This window comes from Myiozetetes cayanensis, unplaced genomic scaffold (assembly GCF_022539395.1).
Source record: "Myiozetetes cayanensis isolate MyiCay16 unplaced genomic scaffold, myiCay2020 scf3, whole genome shotgun sequence".
NCBI lineage: Eukaryota > Metazoa > Chordata > Aves > Passeriformes > Tyrannidae > Myiozetetes > Myiozetetes cayanensis.
In genome coordinates this window covers 32,464,574-32,482,432 of record NW_026087521.1, presented here as the reverse complement: position 1 = coordinate 32,482,432, position 17,859 = coordinate 32,464,574, and the positions used below count along the sequence as shown (strand labels likewise).

At 38.7% G+C, this 17,859-nt stretch overlaps 1 protein-coding gene across 5 annotated transcripts in view; it reads left to right on the top strand.

The window, feature by feature from the left end:
• Positions 1 to 17,859, top strand: part of TAFA2 (TAFA chemokine like family member 2) — a 179,104-nt gene that overhangs the window by 115,982 nt on the left and 45,263 nt on the right. For 2 of the 5 annotated variants that reach the window (XM_050323822.1, XM_050323819.1), the window contains one exon: positions 5,015 to 5,121. In XM_050323822.1, coding sequence (XP_050179779.1) covers positions 5,016 to 5,121 — 106 coding nt within the window. In that variant the 5' untranslated portion in view covers position 5,015. Of the gene's footprint in view, positions 1 to 1,649; positions 1,719 to 2,817; positions 2,841 to 5,014; positions 5,122 to 17,859 lie in introns of those variants that run through there. The other 3 variants (XM_050323821.1, XM_050323818.1, XM_050323820.1) reach the window with 3 other exon arrangements.

Below are 17,859 nucleotides of genomic sequence, written 5' to 3'. Positions count from 1 at the left end.
AGAGTGGCAAATTACTTGTTCACTGAGCAAACATGACAGGAATATCACAGAGGGAATTTATATATATGCAAATGCACAGGGGTCACGTTGGTGTTACTTTTACAAAGTGACCTTATTCATCAGAGGGGCATTTTTAAATGTGCACTAGCCTACATAGAAAAGGCTAAATAAAACTGGAAATACCTGCATTGCGTGGGATGTAGAAACTAACACACTAATAACTAATGTAAGATTCAACACAGTGCAGAACATAATTTAACTGGCTGCATTATTTCTATACAAGAGACTTGGGGTCTCAAGTGATTTCTACTACTCATTTAGGCTTTCTCTGAAGTAGCAAATAAAGTATTTGTCATAAAAAGAAAATAAGAGGATGTGGGACTAATTTTCTATCATCAGGTTTTTGTCTCAAGCATTTTGTCATGATTCAATAGGAAATAGGCTTCTATGTCTCTTTATGAACATTTGCATTCACAGGATGTATGTGTTTGCAAAAGGAAAATTGATCTTACTGACAGTGAAAGTTTCCACATATGTAAAGCAGGAAAGAATGAATTTTGAACAGCTTCACAGAAGCTCATGTTTGTAAAGAAAAGAAAGATAAGGAGCAACAGAGAAAAATGGAGTTACTCCTAGGAAACAGATGAGAATTTTATTTGTATATAATCTTTTAAAGGAAGAATGAAAGCTAATATTTCCTTACAGGTTTTTTTCTCCTCAACAATAAAGATTGCATGTGTTTGCATTTCACCTAAAATCAGAAAGCAAGGCAATTTAGCACTGACCATACAATGTAAGGTAGTTCCCATGTGATTCTCCTCTAATTCTGAACTGTTGGAAAGGTGGCTGATTTCAAGCCCAGAAACAAAGAAGGAAGAAAGTAGAAACTCAAAAGCTTGCAGATGCTACATTGAAAATACACATCTGTGTATGGTATTTTCAGTATAGCCCAATGGTTGGATCACATCTGCTGTTGAGAGGGAGCTGAGAGTGAGGTGGAGTAGTGACAAGGAGAACCTGTGCATCCTGTGAGTATATTCACAGTTTGCTGCTCTTGAGCCACAGAGGCCGGGGCAAAGGATTTCTGCTGACATGGCAGCTTGTGAACCTTCTCTGCAGGATCAGTTGTGGTTTCACCCTGAGACAAAAACTCCTGCAGTGTTTTGTCACTAATCACCAACACAGTCTATTCTTGAGTACATGATACCAGATTGGTGATGGTCTCATGAAGTGTGCTTTGGGGAAAAGGAATCTTAGGGAGGAAAAGCAACAAATCCTGTGAATTTATTCCTTTTGTTATAGTGTTAGTGAAGAGCTGGGCACAACAGAGCCATTTCACACAGCCACTGCCTGTTTGAATTATGTGGGTGACATCTTTTTGTTATATTTTGAATGGGTCCCTGAACCAGAAAAGGAGCTATCTTTCTTTTTTCCTTGCCTCAAAGCACATTGAAAATTGATCTCAAACATAGCAACCTTTCATGTCCTCTTCTGTATGAAAGTGCTGAGAATTCCTTGGGTTTCTTTCCAATATGCTGCGGTTTGAAACGGAAGGAAATTTTTGTTGCACATAAAGTTTGTATTTTTGTGTAAAATGGATTTTTAAATGTAGGTGTTTCTATAGCATGGCTGTTCTCTGTTTTGATCAGCTTTGGCGTATGTGGCATTATCGAAGGCTGTATGGATCATAGCGAGGGAGAGGTTCTGCAGAAACAAAGGTAAACAGAAGACAAAAATATCTCAAAGAGAAAACCACTCAGATTAATAGTTACAGTTTGTCTGTGGAGCTCTACATCACTTTAGCAACAGTGGACCTCATTTTAGAGCTCATTTATTCTAACACAGCCAGTTATGTTAGCGTAATAACAGTACTGGAATGGACTCAATTTTATTTCCTGGATGCACTTGCTTGACATGGATCAGGGTTGCAAGAGGCCAATAGTTATGATTCAGAGCTGAGGTCAAATGATATCTAGTTCCAGTGTCTTTTCAGTGCTATATATATATATGGACTGTTTTGCAAATGCACAAAAAGTAATCAGCATCAGAGTTTCTGAGCCCAGGTGATAATGCATGCACTCAGATACTGAGCATATCTTATGACCTCTCCTTCATTATTAGCTGTTGACCTGCTTTGCTGATGAAGTGCATGCATACCAACCACTCAGCTTCTTGTAGTACAAACCCTTCATTTTTTATTTCTAGGGCTGTATTGCTACAGTGTGGCCCCTGTATGTAGCAGGACTGCTGGGAACAGGGTGCTTCATACCTTGTTTGTGCTTATGCAGCCTCTCATCTGTCCTTGGATTGACCATCGTGAGCAGATAATGCACACAACCACAGGTCTAGGTCTAGGCAGCATAATTAGTTTGAAGCTTATCATAATCTTCCAACTTTTTCTATTTGAGGATGTTATGAATGCTTTATCTCCTAAGTTGGTTTTTTTTCTCCTGCTGGTGGCCTCTGAACCATTAGTCTCAAGCTAGAACTGCTACTTGCACTGACTTTTCTGTTAATTATGCCTGTTATGGGACTACTATTTGAAAAAGTTCAGATTTTTGTCCTTCTAAAGGTAAACACCAAAAATAACTAGTGCAGAATAATGTAATAGGCTTGTGGTACAAAAATGATGTGTTGTTTTTATCATGATTGGAAAACCTGGCCATGACATTGAGTCCAGATTTTCTAATTAAAGCTGAAACCCTTCCCTTACTTTGCAGAAAACAATTTATTCTCACTCAGTATTGGCTTACTCCTCTTGGATGTGCTGTGCTGTGTACAGAGGTTTCTATCTTCTCTCTGCCATCCATCCTGAGGGGCTGCTGTTCACAGGCAGATAGGTTGGTTTTCTCTCTTTCCCTTGTTGCTCCTATTTTTCCTTATGCATTTTGCATTTTCTGATGTGCATTTGCTGCCAGTCTCACAGCACAATGAGTGAATCTGGCATCAGCAGAATAGAGGAAGAAACTGTATTAGAGTCAACCTTGCTTTAATGGTGCAAATCCCACTGGGTTTTGAGCAGTGCTATGTAGGTGAGGAAGAAAGATTTGATTTTAATGAGAGATGACTTGGAACCAGCAGCATAACAGGTGCAGTATGAGAATCCAGAGTGAAAGAGTTAATTCATATTCTTTTCACAAAGATAGCTGTGAAAGAGCATATGCTGAATATGCATTCCAATTTCTTTTTTTTTTTTTTTTGTTCTTATTTACAGTGCAAAATAATGTATTTCCCTTTAGCTTTGAGTGTTTCATAAACTTGGAGCTGATGATGAATATGGAGTTTACACTCCAAAGTCACTGGAATCAGTGCAAGAAGGCAGAGCTTGGTGTGGTTCACAGCACACTATGACTTCCCCTGTGGTTCTTAATCATTCAGGCTTTCAGAGGCACATGCACCATCCTACTACAGTACTTGCTTACTCCTCTCTCTTTACTATCTGAACATCTGGGAAACACACTGTAGATGTGTTACTTCTATCAAAGGATGCTGAGTTCTTTGTTGCTTTGAATTCAGGTTTAAAAGGGTTTGGTGCACTTTTCAGTGGGTTCTTAATTCGAGCAATTGTGTTTTCTTGCACAGAGCCTGTGGAAACTTAGAGGTGCTTAACAAGATCTCATCAATCTCCTGGAGAGCAAGATTAGCAGATTTGGGGGAAGTGGTCTGGTTTCAAGCCTGAAAATCATGATTGGAGTTGTGGCATGTGTATTGCCTTATCAGCACATGCTGTTCTATTAGAAAGAAATTTGTTCAGAGGAAAGGAATTGTTTTAAAGTAATGGAAAATGATTTGGGACTTTGAACACACTACTGGTTAATTCTGTGTTAGAGCGGTCTGCATTTCACAGAGTTGTGGTTGCCCAAGACAGCATTGTTCATGAACAGAGCAAAAGAGATGCGCTTAAATTCCTTTAGGTTTCTTATGAATGTGATAGGAAACAAATGCGCAACCATACTGAAGCAATGCATTTTTTCTGCTCAGAAAGGCAACCTAGTTCCACAGCAACAATTTTGTTCAAGTGATCAAATTTGCAGCTTTTCTAGTATAAGTGGTTTGAAATAGGCATCATTGTCCTGTTGAGCTATCAGCAGAAACATGATCATTGTGCAGAGCTGTTTCTTAGCCAGCTCCCTAGGGTTCTTCTACAGAGAATGAAGTGAGAGGGATTCATTATTATACCTCTTGCCACTCTCTACTCAGCTGTAATCTTTAAGCACTGGAGCCTACATTCCTGAACTTGTCTTTTCGGCAGGTGGGAGGGAATTTTGACTTTGGAGGAAGTTACTGAAAGATAGTAAAGTCGTGTTATCTTGTGCTTAAACCACCATGTTGGCTTGCTGTCACAGTGAAAACATCATTGAGCAAGATGAGGGGAGTTGTGTGCAGTTTCTCTTGGTGCAGTAAATCTTTCATTACCCAAAGGTAGACAGGAGAGAGACCAGTGAATCTGCCCTGCTTGAGTTCATGTTTCCAAACCACTCATGTCTTCCTAACAGGATTTGTCTGGGAGGATTGGTACATGTGCTAGAGGTCTAATCAAATCTGTTAGTGCCTTATTACTTGTGGGCACAAGTCAAAAAGACCTGCAATCCCAAAAGCTAAAAAGACCACGGTGTGGTCAGAAAGAACCACACTGACCATGACTGGCCCCAGACACAGTAGTGAAACTGCTCTGTTTATCAAAACCTGCTCATAGCTGCATGCATTCATCCTTACTGCCAGCCTTGGAGTCCACTGTGGTTATGAACAATGCTTGTGCCTTGCAAGAAAAGATGATGATGATGTTGAATTTGCCTGGTACTGATCAGGGTGGAGGAATGCTGGCAGACCAGTGAGGGAAGTTATACTGCTGCTCTATTTGGTGTACCTCATTTAGAGCTAAACAGAATTTAAGACTTGAGGGTTGCCAGCCAGACACTTATAAAAACTTAGTGAGTTCTCCCTGAATTAAGCCAAAATTGTCTTTTAAAAAAATCTTAAGATAATATTTATTTTTGTGTATGTTTGTTTTCAGGATGAATAAGAGATACTTACAGAAAGCAACAAAAGGAAAACTGCTAATAATAATATTTGTTGTAACGCTGTGGGGGAAATTAGCGTCTGGGGCAAATCATCATAAAGGTAAGAAATTATTTTCTGTTCTATTACGCTCCTGTATCTGTGGACTCTGTCAACAAATTCAGAAGTGTCCGGTCATTGTGACCTTTTTCACTTACATATGTTTGTGTCTTCTGATATTGGTTCACTAATCAATAGCAATGAATGAGAGCTTTCAGTAGATAGACTTTTATTAATTTATTGAGAATTGAAGTACCTCGCTGCCATTTTCAGTGTTCTCTGACTTTAGGTAATTTTGTAATGATGGTACAGTTGAAAATATGCTAAAAAAAGGGTGGTAAAGTAAAAAAAAAACAATAATGAATACTGCTTATCTCATAAAATTAGCTAGCAGATATGTGTGCTGCAAATGAATTCCTGGAATGAACCCTAGAAAGAAACAATTTTTAGTAACATTTGTGATGCAACTGTGTGCAGTTATATGTCAAGGCTAACTTCATGGATAATGAGTGCTGAATGTGATGGTTTCATCACCAAAAAAAGACCACTGCTTTGCAGTGTTGTCTGACTTCTATGCTTCACTCCTAACACTGAACCAGGAACTTTGGTAGCCTGTGACAATGTGAGATTTCTTTCCTCTTGGTCATTCCAGCCCGTAATATGTATACACACCAGCATAAGATGTGATGGTTTATAGAAGCTTGTAAAAAGGTCTCTTTTTGCATGTGTGTGTTTCTGTAAATCCTATGCAAGGAGTGAGCTCTCCGAATTCACATACTAATGTCTTCTTACAGGCTAATATAACTTGAAATGTGATCTGCAGTATAATATGGTTTTGAACTCCATTTCTCATCATCATATAGTGTCTGTTTATCTGCTTATACAAGGTCGGAATAAACTGTAATAACTTGGCTAAAGTAAGGATGGGACATGAACAGTACCAAGACCTAAGGAGTTAAATCCAGGAAAAGAATTCCAAAAACATGAGTCAGTGAATTTCTCTGTGTTTGTGTACATTTTATAATGTTCACTCTGATTATAGGATTTCATGAGCAGGTATTTTTTATGTATCAAGCTCCTGGATATTTTTCTGTTGTGTGAGGACATCTTTCTTCAAAATACCTCAATGATTAAGGACTTTAGGTTGCAGAGACACTTTCTGCAAAGTCTTGTGCAAGTTGTAATTTGGCTACAGACAAAACAGATTCTGATGTGGTCCTGCTGATATCCAAGATGGATATCCCTTTGCTCAGCCTTTGTTTCCCCTCCAAATTGGAATATGGATTTGTGCTGTGGCTTCCCAGTTTAGTTGCCTGTTGGAAAAGAGGCAAGATATCCTAGCCTGAATTTTGAATTCTTTGTCTTTGATTATCTTTCTTTTAAAATCAAAAAGCCCATATACAGACAATTTTGGTTTCATACACAAGGACTGGTCAAGCTGTGTTTACTTCAATTAAATTCAAACTTTTCCAAGGTATTCTTGTGACTCTTTTTGAAAAACTGATGAGTAAAACCTATCACCAAGTATTTCACAGAAACAAATTACGATCCTAAGGACTATTTGAGGAATTAGTGCTTCATAATTGAGAACAGAATGATCCACCACCAATTTTAGATTTTCTGTGTGAGGGAAACCCCAGCAGAACTATATGATTAATTATCTGGACAGTAATTAGCATTTAAGCCTCGGCTTTAGAACAGAAATAACTTAAGAAGTATTTAACTTGATCTTTTTGGATAAAAAAATAGATATGTGCCTGAGCCCCCTTGCAAAATCAGATTATTAGCTATAGGGACTTCTTAACATTCCTGCAAGTTAACAAAAAGCTTCTTTTTCTTTAATTTGTAATTTTTCATGCTTTTAACAAAATATATGAACAAACCTTGAAGGAAAAAATAATAGTAAGAAGCATGACTTGCATGTTTAATTTTGAAAAGCAACTATTGAACATGTTCGGTTTCTTTTGGAAAGAAAGAATATTCAGATTTTTTGAGCCAAATATTTGGGCTTGTGGATTTAGTAAATCGGCTACACTCACTGTATATGGGGAATTTTTTAAAAAGCACAAATCAGAACTATGTAGCTCAAATACCACTGATTTCCAAAGATACTGGACGTTTAACTTTCTGTCATGTTATAGAAAATCTTCCCCCTACTCTCATGGCAGAAACAGAGCTAAGGTACATTCAAGGAGAACTTGACTGTGTTCACCAATATTCTCCAAATACTGAGAAATGTGTGAGTTTCTTCAGCGTGAATTATCCCTAGCATCATTAATCTTCATTTTTAGAAGTCCTTCCTAACATATTGACATGACAAACCCCAATGACTTTGAAGAAGCCCCTACAATTTCAAAAATCAATAATCTGCATTTAAAAAAAATCTTTACTTTCCGATTGACTTACTCATATTAGACACTAGTTGCACTAACTCTCAAACCCATCTCTTTTTCAGAAGGCAATTGTAAAAGAAAAGAAAAATAAGAAAAATATAATCCGTGCGTGAAAAATTGTTTAATGAGCATTCTGCTCTCCAGGCAGACTTCAGGAAGAATATAGACAGATGACTCTGACAGGATATCTCTAGGCTTGTTGCACTTATTTCAGGAATATGGCACAAATGAGAACTCCCAAGTCAGCAGCAAGAAAACCAGAGGCCGAAGCATGGCATGGGGAACCAGACTCTGAGGTCCAGTTGAGTAACTCATCAGGGCTACAAAGTAGGATTTCAGATTACATCTTTTCAGTGGGATGTGCGTGCCAAATCCATCCTTCTTTTTCTTGAAAAGTCTGATTTGAAGACACTTCTGCTTCCATTATCTAGGCTGATTGTTGAAGTTTCATCATTCTGAACAGAAAGTCCAAGAGCTAAACAAGATAAACACTCAGTGTTTAAAACATCACTAACCTCACTTTTTTTCTGCATAGAGGATTATGGGTTCTCCTGCATAACTCACATTCTGTTTATCCTGTCTTCTGTAAAAAAAACCCCAGTAACACTGCTTTTTCTTTTTCGTTTTGCTGGGGACCCTGATAGGAGGTGATGGGTGCCTCACTCAAGTACACGCACACATGAGTTAGCTCGCAGTACCAGATCCATTTGTGCTGCAGTAGCTACGTATGAGAAGAGAGCTATATCCATCTCCAAAAGGATGTTGTCAAGATTATAAGTCTAAAAACTGATAAAAAAATGATCCTGATCCTCCTACTCATTGCTAGCCCTTGGAAAACAAACCTGTGCAAACATACAGTGTACACTGGCACGTATGTCAGGCAGGCATCAGTTCAGCATCACTTCCTGTTTGCTATTTCTGTCACAGAGAGCACAAATTGATTTGGTGACCATTATATCGTAGCCCTTGTTTAAGGCTTCAGGTGTTGGACTGGTCCTTTTGAGAAAGAAATATACTGATAGCCCATGACAAGCACTCCTTTGTAGATAAGAGCCTACTGTGACACACAATTTCTATCCTAAACCTAAAAACTTTTTTCAAAATTTATATTTCTGAGATTTTTTGTGAGTACAAATTTTTTTGCATGGATAATATAATAAAATATTCTTACTAAATTAAGAGGTTTTTTGAATCTAAGCATAGTTTAACATTTCTAAGATACAAACCAATACATTTTATATTAATTTTAAATACTTGGGAAAACAAAAGTTATTTAAAAATATAACCAATCATGAATGCTCACATACCAGAAGGAACTTGTTATGAAACCAGAAAACACTCCAGGTAGATAAATAAAGTAGGTGAGCATTTCTGGACTTAATAGATAAAAAGTGATGATAATTTATTTTCATTTTAAAAAATGTCACTCAGAAGCTTAACTTATTCATCTGATTCCTATCATATAGTTAAAATAATCTAAACCATTGTTTGCTGCTCCTACTTGTCTGTGAATTTGCACTAAATTAGAAGTCTGAGCGAATGTCTTTTTATTTGCAAGGAGACAATGAATCTTGGTTTCTCCTTGCAGAGGAGTAGCTGTTCTGAAAGCCAGCTGAGCTGCAACCGAAGCCACTTAGCAGCAGGTGGGTCCAGTGATCTGATTGCTGCCCTGCTGGACTCCCTACACACACCACACTCACACAGAGGATTCCCATAGCAGTCTCAGACATCTCGTTCCTTAAAATAATTTAATCTTGGTGCTGTGAGAAACTGACGAAAGTTGAAGGGGGACAGAGAGGGGAAACCCCAGGCAAGAGGCCTTTCCTTTTACCCCTTGCTCCGGGGGGAGCGTGTCCTCCCCCTCCCCCCCACCATGCGGTCTCCACTGCCCTGGCAGAGAGCACAGGAGACGAATTGCTGGCAGGGTGAGCAGACACAGAGAGAGATTTATTGTTCTGGTCCCTGTTTAAATAGCTCTTGGGGGAATCACAATGTAACCAGTGGGAGTCCAGGAGGTCTTACAAACCAACCAATTACAAGAAAGGGTTAACAACCAATAGGGAGACTTTCAGGTATTTCTCATGACATTCCAAGTTACAGTGAGGGATCTTGGGAAGGAGAAAGGTTTACACAAAGAGTTACAATCACCATTTTGGAAGCATGTTCACTTTAACAACATTACAAACTTCTGCATTCTTTTATATACTGCAACAAGAAACAATGTCTCGAGTTATGATAGGTTTTCTAATAAGAATTTACTGTATGGAAAAAGCAAACAGCATGCTGGACACAGAGTGGAGTCTTCGCTCCAGAATCTCTGCATGCCCGATACACCATTCGACTAACATTTATTCTAGCTATTTCATGTATATAAATTACATTATATACATATACATTTCACAATACTAGGTTAAGAATTTAATATATTTTTATTTTCACAACTAAAGCTAAGTTGTTATTTCTATAACAGTGATAGTTTCCCTATAATTCTTACATTCTTGGACAACACGGCACCTAAAAAGATTATTGACTCAACTTAAGTCTACCATAATTCAATTTTGGGAGAACAGGGATGGTTTATGGCTTATGACCTTGTTGACCTGCCTTATCTCTTTATGGGTGTGCAATTAAGTTTTACAATCCATTTGTTTATTCTTTTATTGACACGAATTATGGCTTGCGTTTATTACAGTGCGATACCAAAACAACAATATAACAGCTCGAGGTGTGAGCCTCCGGTGACAGACCCTGAAAAAAAGAAACCCTGGATTTTTATACTCTCACAATCTGATGCATGATAGTATTGGGTCTTGGCTCCGTCTTTATCTCTGAGTGTCCAGTCCTCTGCCCTCTGTTATGCAAAGGGCCGGCAGTTCACAGCCTCTTACTCGGGCTCCCAGCCAGAACTCAGCCTCCAGCTGGCACTGCAACTGCACACCAAGCTACCCGCACTGAGTGCATTCCTCAACACCTGCGTATCTTATTCTCTTTGGATATCTCAGAAATTTAGATTGCTCTGGAAGAGCTTTTAAGTCTTATGCCAAATTTGTTATGTTTCCAGAAAAATGGACCAAAAGGTGGCAAGCCTTGAACAGGTCTCCATGCAGTCTAACATATGTCCCCTGGTGTGTATCTTTGAGAATGTAACTTTTCAGGGGAAGAAATCTCATAGTAGTGAACAAGTTTAATTAAATATAATGTCATAGTTCAGGGTGGGCAGTAGTACACCTGGTTCTGGAGTGCGGCTGGAAACCCTCACAAACAAATGGGGTGGTGCAAGTTTGTTCTTTAGGCTTCTAGCATTCAGCGGGGCTCTCTTAGCAAGTGCAGTAATGCTAACACTGCACTGAATCAGCATGTGACAGGCTCTGCCTGACCCCTGGGCTTTTCTATTTTTTTTACTCATTTGTCCAGTGGAGAGATAATATAGCACTTTCTTAAAAGCTGTGTGTATGCATTGCCTCAATGCCCTCATGCCAGTTTTATGCACAAGGGGTGAAATTCACTGGTGATAAGAACAGCTGTTTAGATGATTTAATAGGTCATTTATATCATATTTGCACTAACCTCGTATTTGTGGTTCTTTTGTATCACTAGGACAGTGCAAGGGACTTGAGGCATGCTGGTGAATCTTATGCAATGCTTTCCAAACTCTTAGTGTTATTGTTGTAAGTTAGTATAAGAATTTAGACAACTCAATTCCAATTAAACATTGATAAATTTATTAAGCAAGCGATAATAAAGCAAAACAGCGCTGGGTGGCCTGGAGGGCAAGCGCCCTGCTGAGGCACACCCTGAAATGTAGTAAATGCTCCTTTTATATATTCTCAAGTACCGGGTTTTTGGATGTAAATTTGTTTGTGACTTGAGTTCGTGGCTGTTAAGTGGTCGTCTGGTACTTGTTAGAGATGAAAGGTACAATTCTTATCAGTTGTTTATTGACACTTGCTTGATTGGCAAGCTGTCTGTGAAACTTATCTTGTTTAATTACAACAAAAAGTTTCTGACTCCCTCATACACATAAGATTTTATGAACAAAGTTAACCCTTCTATTACATTATGAATCATGCCTTAAAGATACCATTGTTCCTCTGATCGTTGCAATAGATTTTCTCCTAGCCAAACTTTCTCCTTACAATTATTGACTGACTGATATTCATCTAGTCATTTATTTGTAATTATTTGCTATACGTATATAGCTCCATGTTCAGATGTCAGTGTATAAATCCCAGTACTGGCTTGCAGTCCCTGGACTCCCAGAACAAAACTTTATTATCAAAACTACTGTATATTATGGATGTGGGTAAATGTACCTTGAAGCTTACTAAAGACTTCCACCTTTCTGAGTGGAAATGCTTCTGAGCATTGATGGTTAATTCTGCTTATTTCTCCTCCTCATTTGCTGTTTGCTGTATGTTTAAATATGAAGCAGCAGCACAGAAGATATTGTTCTTCTTGTGGAGACTGCCTGCTATAGACCCCATGAAATTATCTTAAGTGGGTTGGGAGAAAGCCTCCAGAGCTGAGCTGACTGTTGAAGAGACAAAGAATAGCCTTTTGAGGTGAAAGAAAGGGGCTTAAGGAGTCAGATGTGATTGCATTGAGGGGTTCTGGTCTGAGGGCAAACTAGGAAGGGGGAATCCATCCCACCAAGTGAAGATTTCTTTATAAGCTCTTTTATTTCTATTCATCTTTACTCAGCATCACTGGTTTCTCAAATATTTTAAAAAATATCTTTGAGTCATTAGTCCTGCCGAGGTTTTAGGATACTCTGTAAGAAAAGGCCCACTACAGACCTCTGACTGACTTTGGTCTCATTGCATTTTGTATGAAAAAATCATACCAAAAGTTCTTGACCATTATATTAACTGGAACATTGCAGAATATATGCAGCTGCTTGTCCTCCTAGGAGTATTGCACTGGAGGTTGCAGTCATTCAGAAGGGCTGTATCAGCCCCTTATTCTGATGTCTTGTTATTGGATTAAGACTGTGCAGGTTCCCAACAAAAATGCTCTGAAGCTTGGGTAAATACCTACAATGTAGTGCAGTGAAATATTGCTGTCTAGTTTACTTTATTCAGGAATATTAGGGAATTGCCTATAATTGTTTGAGATCTATATTTTCAGCATTTTGAGACTCAGTGTCTGGATAAGAACAGCCCTAACTGTTACATGGGAGACCTCTGAAGTATTCAAACCTTTGTTTTTCTGTAGAAGTGCCTTCATCATGAAGTTATAGGGGTTTAGTGGGAATGTACATTTTTTCTTTCTGTTGAGGATTTGACACTGTGTAGAAGAAAACATTCATAATGCAGAAATAGAGGATGTTTGTATTGAATTTTAAAAGCAATAAGTAACTTCAGTGCCCATGACAGAAATCAGATATGTCCAACTAAGTAGCCCCTAGATAGACACATACTCCCTCTTTTTCTTTCTTCCTGAATGAGCCTGACTGAAGGTAATGTCATTCTTTGGGGACACAAGATGATTGGTTTGAACTCCTTTGAGCTAAAAAGGGCACCAAATGTAGATCTCCTACTTCCATGATATGGGTCCTAATATAAAGGGTAAGCGGATACAGTACTGTTTTTCCCTCAGTTCACACTTTTTTAAAGTACCTCTACTACAGCATTTGGTGAGGGATCTGACCCTGTGGGTAAATTGTGTATGTTTAACGTGCACCTTTTGGTTGTGTGGACCTGTCAAAAGATATAGGAGTTGTTTTGCATATTATCAGGTTCTTTATTGAAATTAGAAGAAAAATATCTAAGATTTAAATGAGGGAATTTGAAAGCATGCAGAGATGTGTGTGTATGCCTTAGGAGGTGCCAGGTGAAGCTGGAAGATGTCAACAGGGTCTGTAAAAATATTAGATGGAGACATCCACCCATCTATTGTTAATCTGTCAGTCCTGCTTCATCAAATTCTTTTGTCATATTTGCTGTCTCAAACATGGACAGTCTTATCTCTTGTGGAAGTTTTGCCCAGAGATAGATTCTTTTAAATGAGAATGCTTTGTGTGCAACTTTCACTAACTTAATTCTAAATGTAATTAGTGTTTAAATATAGAAACAAAGGAAGATAATAGTTATTTTAGCAGACACAGGGAAGAAAGGTATTAGATGTTCTTATCTAGCTTGGGCATTATTTGAAAGTTCCAGTCATATCAGGATCTGAACCCAATCCCAGTATTGCCATTTGCTTGAGGATAAAATTGAACAGTCAGTCAAACACTTTCATATTAGTATCTACCACGGCAATCTAAAATGTTAATACCATATCTGTTAGAATTCAGCAGATAATATTCTTTGGCCTTCTGCCAGGGTAAAGATGAAAAAAATTTTCTCTGATTGCCAAGATGCCAGTAGTTCTGATGGCTCACTGGAACACGGGTGCAGAAATCATCACATAGCAGAGTTTTGCCTATTTCTTCTCTGTGCTACCAGCTTATAGTGGGCTTCTGTGGTTGGGTTTTGGTACCGGGGGGGAGGGGGAGGCTACAGGGGTGGCTTCTATTAGAAACAGCTAAAATCTTCCCCTGTCCAGAGGAGCCAATGCCAGCCGGCTCCAGGATGGGCTTCCTGCTGCTGGCCAAGGCTGAGCCAATTAGGAGTGATAGTAACGCCTCTGTGATAACATATTTAAGAACAGAAGGTTGTTGTGCAGATGAAAATTCCAGCAGGGAAGAGCGGAGCGAGAACGTGTGAATGACAATGTAGACACAGCAGTCAGTGCAGAAGGAGGGGCAGGAGGTGCTCCAGGCACTGCAGCTGAGGTTTCCCTGCAGCCCGTGGTGCAGCCCATGGTGGGGCAGCTGTGCCCCTGCAGCCCATGGAGGACCATTGGGATGCAGAGACCCCCCTGCAGCCCATGGAGGAGCCCATGCTGGAGCAGGTGGATGTATGAAGGAGGCTGTGAGCCCATGGGAGGCCCAAGATGGAGCAAAGTCCTGATGGAGACCTGCAGTCTCTGGAGAGAGGAGCCCACGGTGGAGCAGGTTTTTTCTGAGTAGGACTTGTGGCCTCTGTGGGGACCCACGCCAGTACAGCTCATTCATGAAGGACTGTGCCCCATGGGACAGCAGTTTCAGGAAGAACTGCTGCCTGTGGGATGGACTCATGCCAGAGAGGTCCATCAAGGACTGTCTCCCTTGGGAGGGACCCCACAGGAGCAGGGGAAGGACTCCTCTCCCTGAGCATCAGCAGAAACAACAACTGACTGTAACCCCCATTCCTCGTCTCCCTGCACCACTGGGGGAGGATGGAGAACATGGAAGGAAGGAAGGGTAGAGGAAAGGTGTTTTAAAGATTATTTTTCTTCTCCCTCTTTTGCTCTGACCTTGTTAGTAATAAATTCAATTAATATCCCTACTTTGAATCTGTTTTGCCCGTGATGGCGATCAGTAAGTGACCTCTCCTGGCTCTAACTCATGAATCCTTAGTTGTTTTTTTTTCTCTCCTTTGTTCAGTTGCAGAGGGGAGCGATAGTAGCTTTAGTGGGTACCTGGCATCCAGCCAGATGGATCACTCCATCACAGCAAATGTCTGCCTTCGTTTTTGCCCCCATTCCCATCACCTTGGTTGTGAAACTTGTCTGTCTTTGAAACAGCAATGGAGAGAGAAGCAGGAGAGTTGCAATGAAATATCATACATTTTCTTTTATACTGATAATTTAAAAGTATTTCTGTTTATATTTGGCAAGTAGTGCTGTTTCTGGATGTCTTTCTAAGAAAAGGAAAAGGACAGTTCTGTATTTTGGACCTGGTACTGTAATCCTAATGTCAGATTTTTATTAACTTTCCATGAGTGAGTACCCAGGATCCTTTTCTTAAATACATTCAGATTTTGTGTTGCAGTGGAAAGAAGATGACTGCACAGAAGATTATATTCTTGTAGAAGTTACATAGTTGATTTTACAGTTTGAAATGCCAAACTTCTTGGTATTTTCCATCCTTTTATTTGTAGTAATGTTGTCTTCCTTTGGATAACTGTCCCACCGGTCAACTGTTTCTTCAGCTAATTTCTCTTTTAGAAGATAAAGCTTTCATCTCCTTTTGTGTTAAGAAAATATTGTAAAATGTTCTAATAGTATGCTTATCCTTCTGTTACTTGTTCCTATCACGAGTAAATGTTGACATTTCCCTAACACTAGAATCAGATCTACTTTTTCATTTTTATGTTCTTGGTTTCAAATTAGTCCTCTAGATTTGTTATGTGTACTAAGTAATGCATTCTTAAGTTATTATTATTAATTAACAATAATTAATATAACATTAATAATAATTTTAATATACCTAGGAAAATAAAGTGCTTACATTTGCATGCCATTGTTTTGACTAAAACAATTAAAACAAGATGAAATAAATTGTTAAATGCTCCCTCCCCCTCCAATAGTAATTTTATTCAGTTAGTCTTGGTTTAATAATACCCTCTCTTGGATCTGTTGATCAGAATTTTCCTTGTTTCATTGACTTTTTAAGTGCTCAATTAATGTAGCACATAGTAATATATATTTTTGTTAACATTTCTAGATTTAAAGATTATTTTCTGGCCCTGCAGTTATATTCTGAAATTTTCATTTGCTTAAATGGATATCATGTCATAGAGAACATCTTAAATAAATTTTTCCTTGGACTAGAAAAGAAAAGGAATGGATGTTAGATGCAGCTGTGATCAGGAAGGAAGAGAATGACCTAGTGACTTGGAGACTGCTATCACCACGGAGCAGGATGCTATGCCAAAGCAATAACAACTGCGTCTGGCTGTGCCCACTTCCCAAAACTTTCCGCCTTGCTGGCAACATTTTTACTCACTGACTATATTGGTTACACTGTCTTTAAAGAGGATTCTTCCAGTACGGGCAGGTAATAGAGGACTTGTAAATGGGAAAATGATTAAAGGTGAATATCAGATGAGTTTACACAAATAAACCTTTTGAGGAAATTTCGTTCTCTGTCTCTTTGTATAAATACTTAATGCTGATAACAAGAGTCTACTGAGTTACTCTGAAAATGGGAATCCTGTGCAGGAGAGCTCTGATGTACATTATGGTTGAAGATTCCAGCCTTCGAATTTGACATTAATTGTAGAAGAGCTGTGTCTGGGTATTCTTATGGCTTTGGAGGCGATGTCAGGATTATCTTGAGGTATACTGTACAGTCATGACTAATACAAAGTTTATGTTCAAGACCCTGAAATCAGCTTTCTGTGGTGGAGAAACCAAGCAGATTTTTCTTCACTGTTATAACATCTTCATTTTTTCCTGTCTTTTTCCTTGGAGGAATGCTCATAAAATTTTAATAATATCTGGAACTATCAAACAAGAATATAATTGAAATGAAAACCTGAATAGTTTACAGTTTCCTTTACATTATGTTTTCTCCAGATTCAACATTTTAAGATCAGAGTCTAGATCTGGTTTCATGTATGGATGACATATATCCTAGTGTCAGTCTTAAAGTTTTTTGCACTGTCTCTCAGACTTTCCAACACACATCCCATGCATCCAACATACATTCCATATGTGCACCGATAACTGTCCCATATGTCTGCTGGTATCTACTGCACACCTTCATAATCTGACTCGGGCGTATTTCACATTTTAAGATTGTGGGTTTGTACCTGAAAAAGCACATCCCATGTGGAGGTTATTTCTATAACATTCAGGGCATATGTTAATCTAACTTCCATCTGCATTAATTTTCTGCTGATGATGTCTAAAGACTGTGCCCTTCTCTCTTGACACTCTTCACTGAATTTACTCTACAGCAGTGTTAAGTAATTGCTAGTATAATGGCGTATTCTAGAACAGTTGTTCTTTAGTCATACAGGTGCCAAGAAAATGTTCAGAAACAGTCAACTTATTCTGGGGAAGAGTAGTAGAAAAATACTTTCTTTGTTTTCTTTCTGAACACAAAATTTTAGTTCTGTTCTTTTGGGGGTTGAGGGAATTTACCATTTTAAGGCTCACTGGGGCAGTCTTTCACTGCAGTAGAGATTTAGAATCATAGAATCAGAGAATTATTTAGGTTGGAAAAGACCTTTAAGATCATCAAGTTCAACATGAAAGACTCAATGTAAATTTGTAAACAGTTTTCATAGTTTTAGAAGGTAAGAGAGTTGATCTAAGCTGCACAAACCAACAGCTCCAAAGCAACAGTCTGTGTGCATGCATATGTGCACAGAGATATGACAGGCTTGAATGAAAGAAGAAAATGCAAGATCATCACTGCTTAAATTGCTTACGTGGACCATTTTCATGTTTTTTAAGTGCTTATCATTTATTTATGGGAATTGCAGAAAATACTAGATGCTTTTCAAACCTAACTGAAAACTCAGGGAATTTTCCAGAATATCCAGTTTTAGTCATCTCTCCTAAGTACTCTGAAAAACCTCTCAGAGCTCATTCA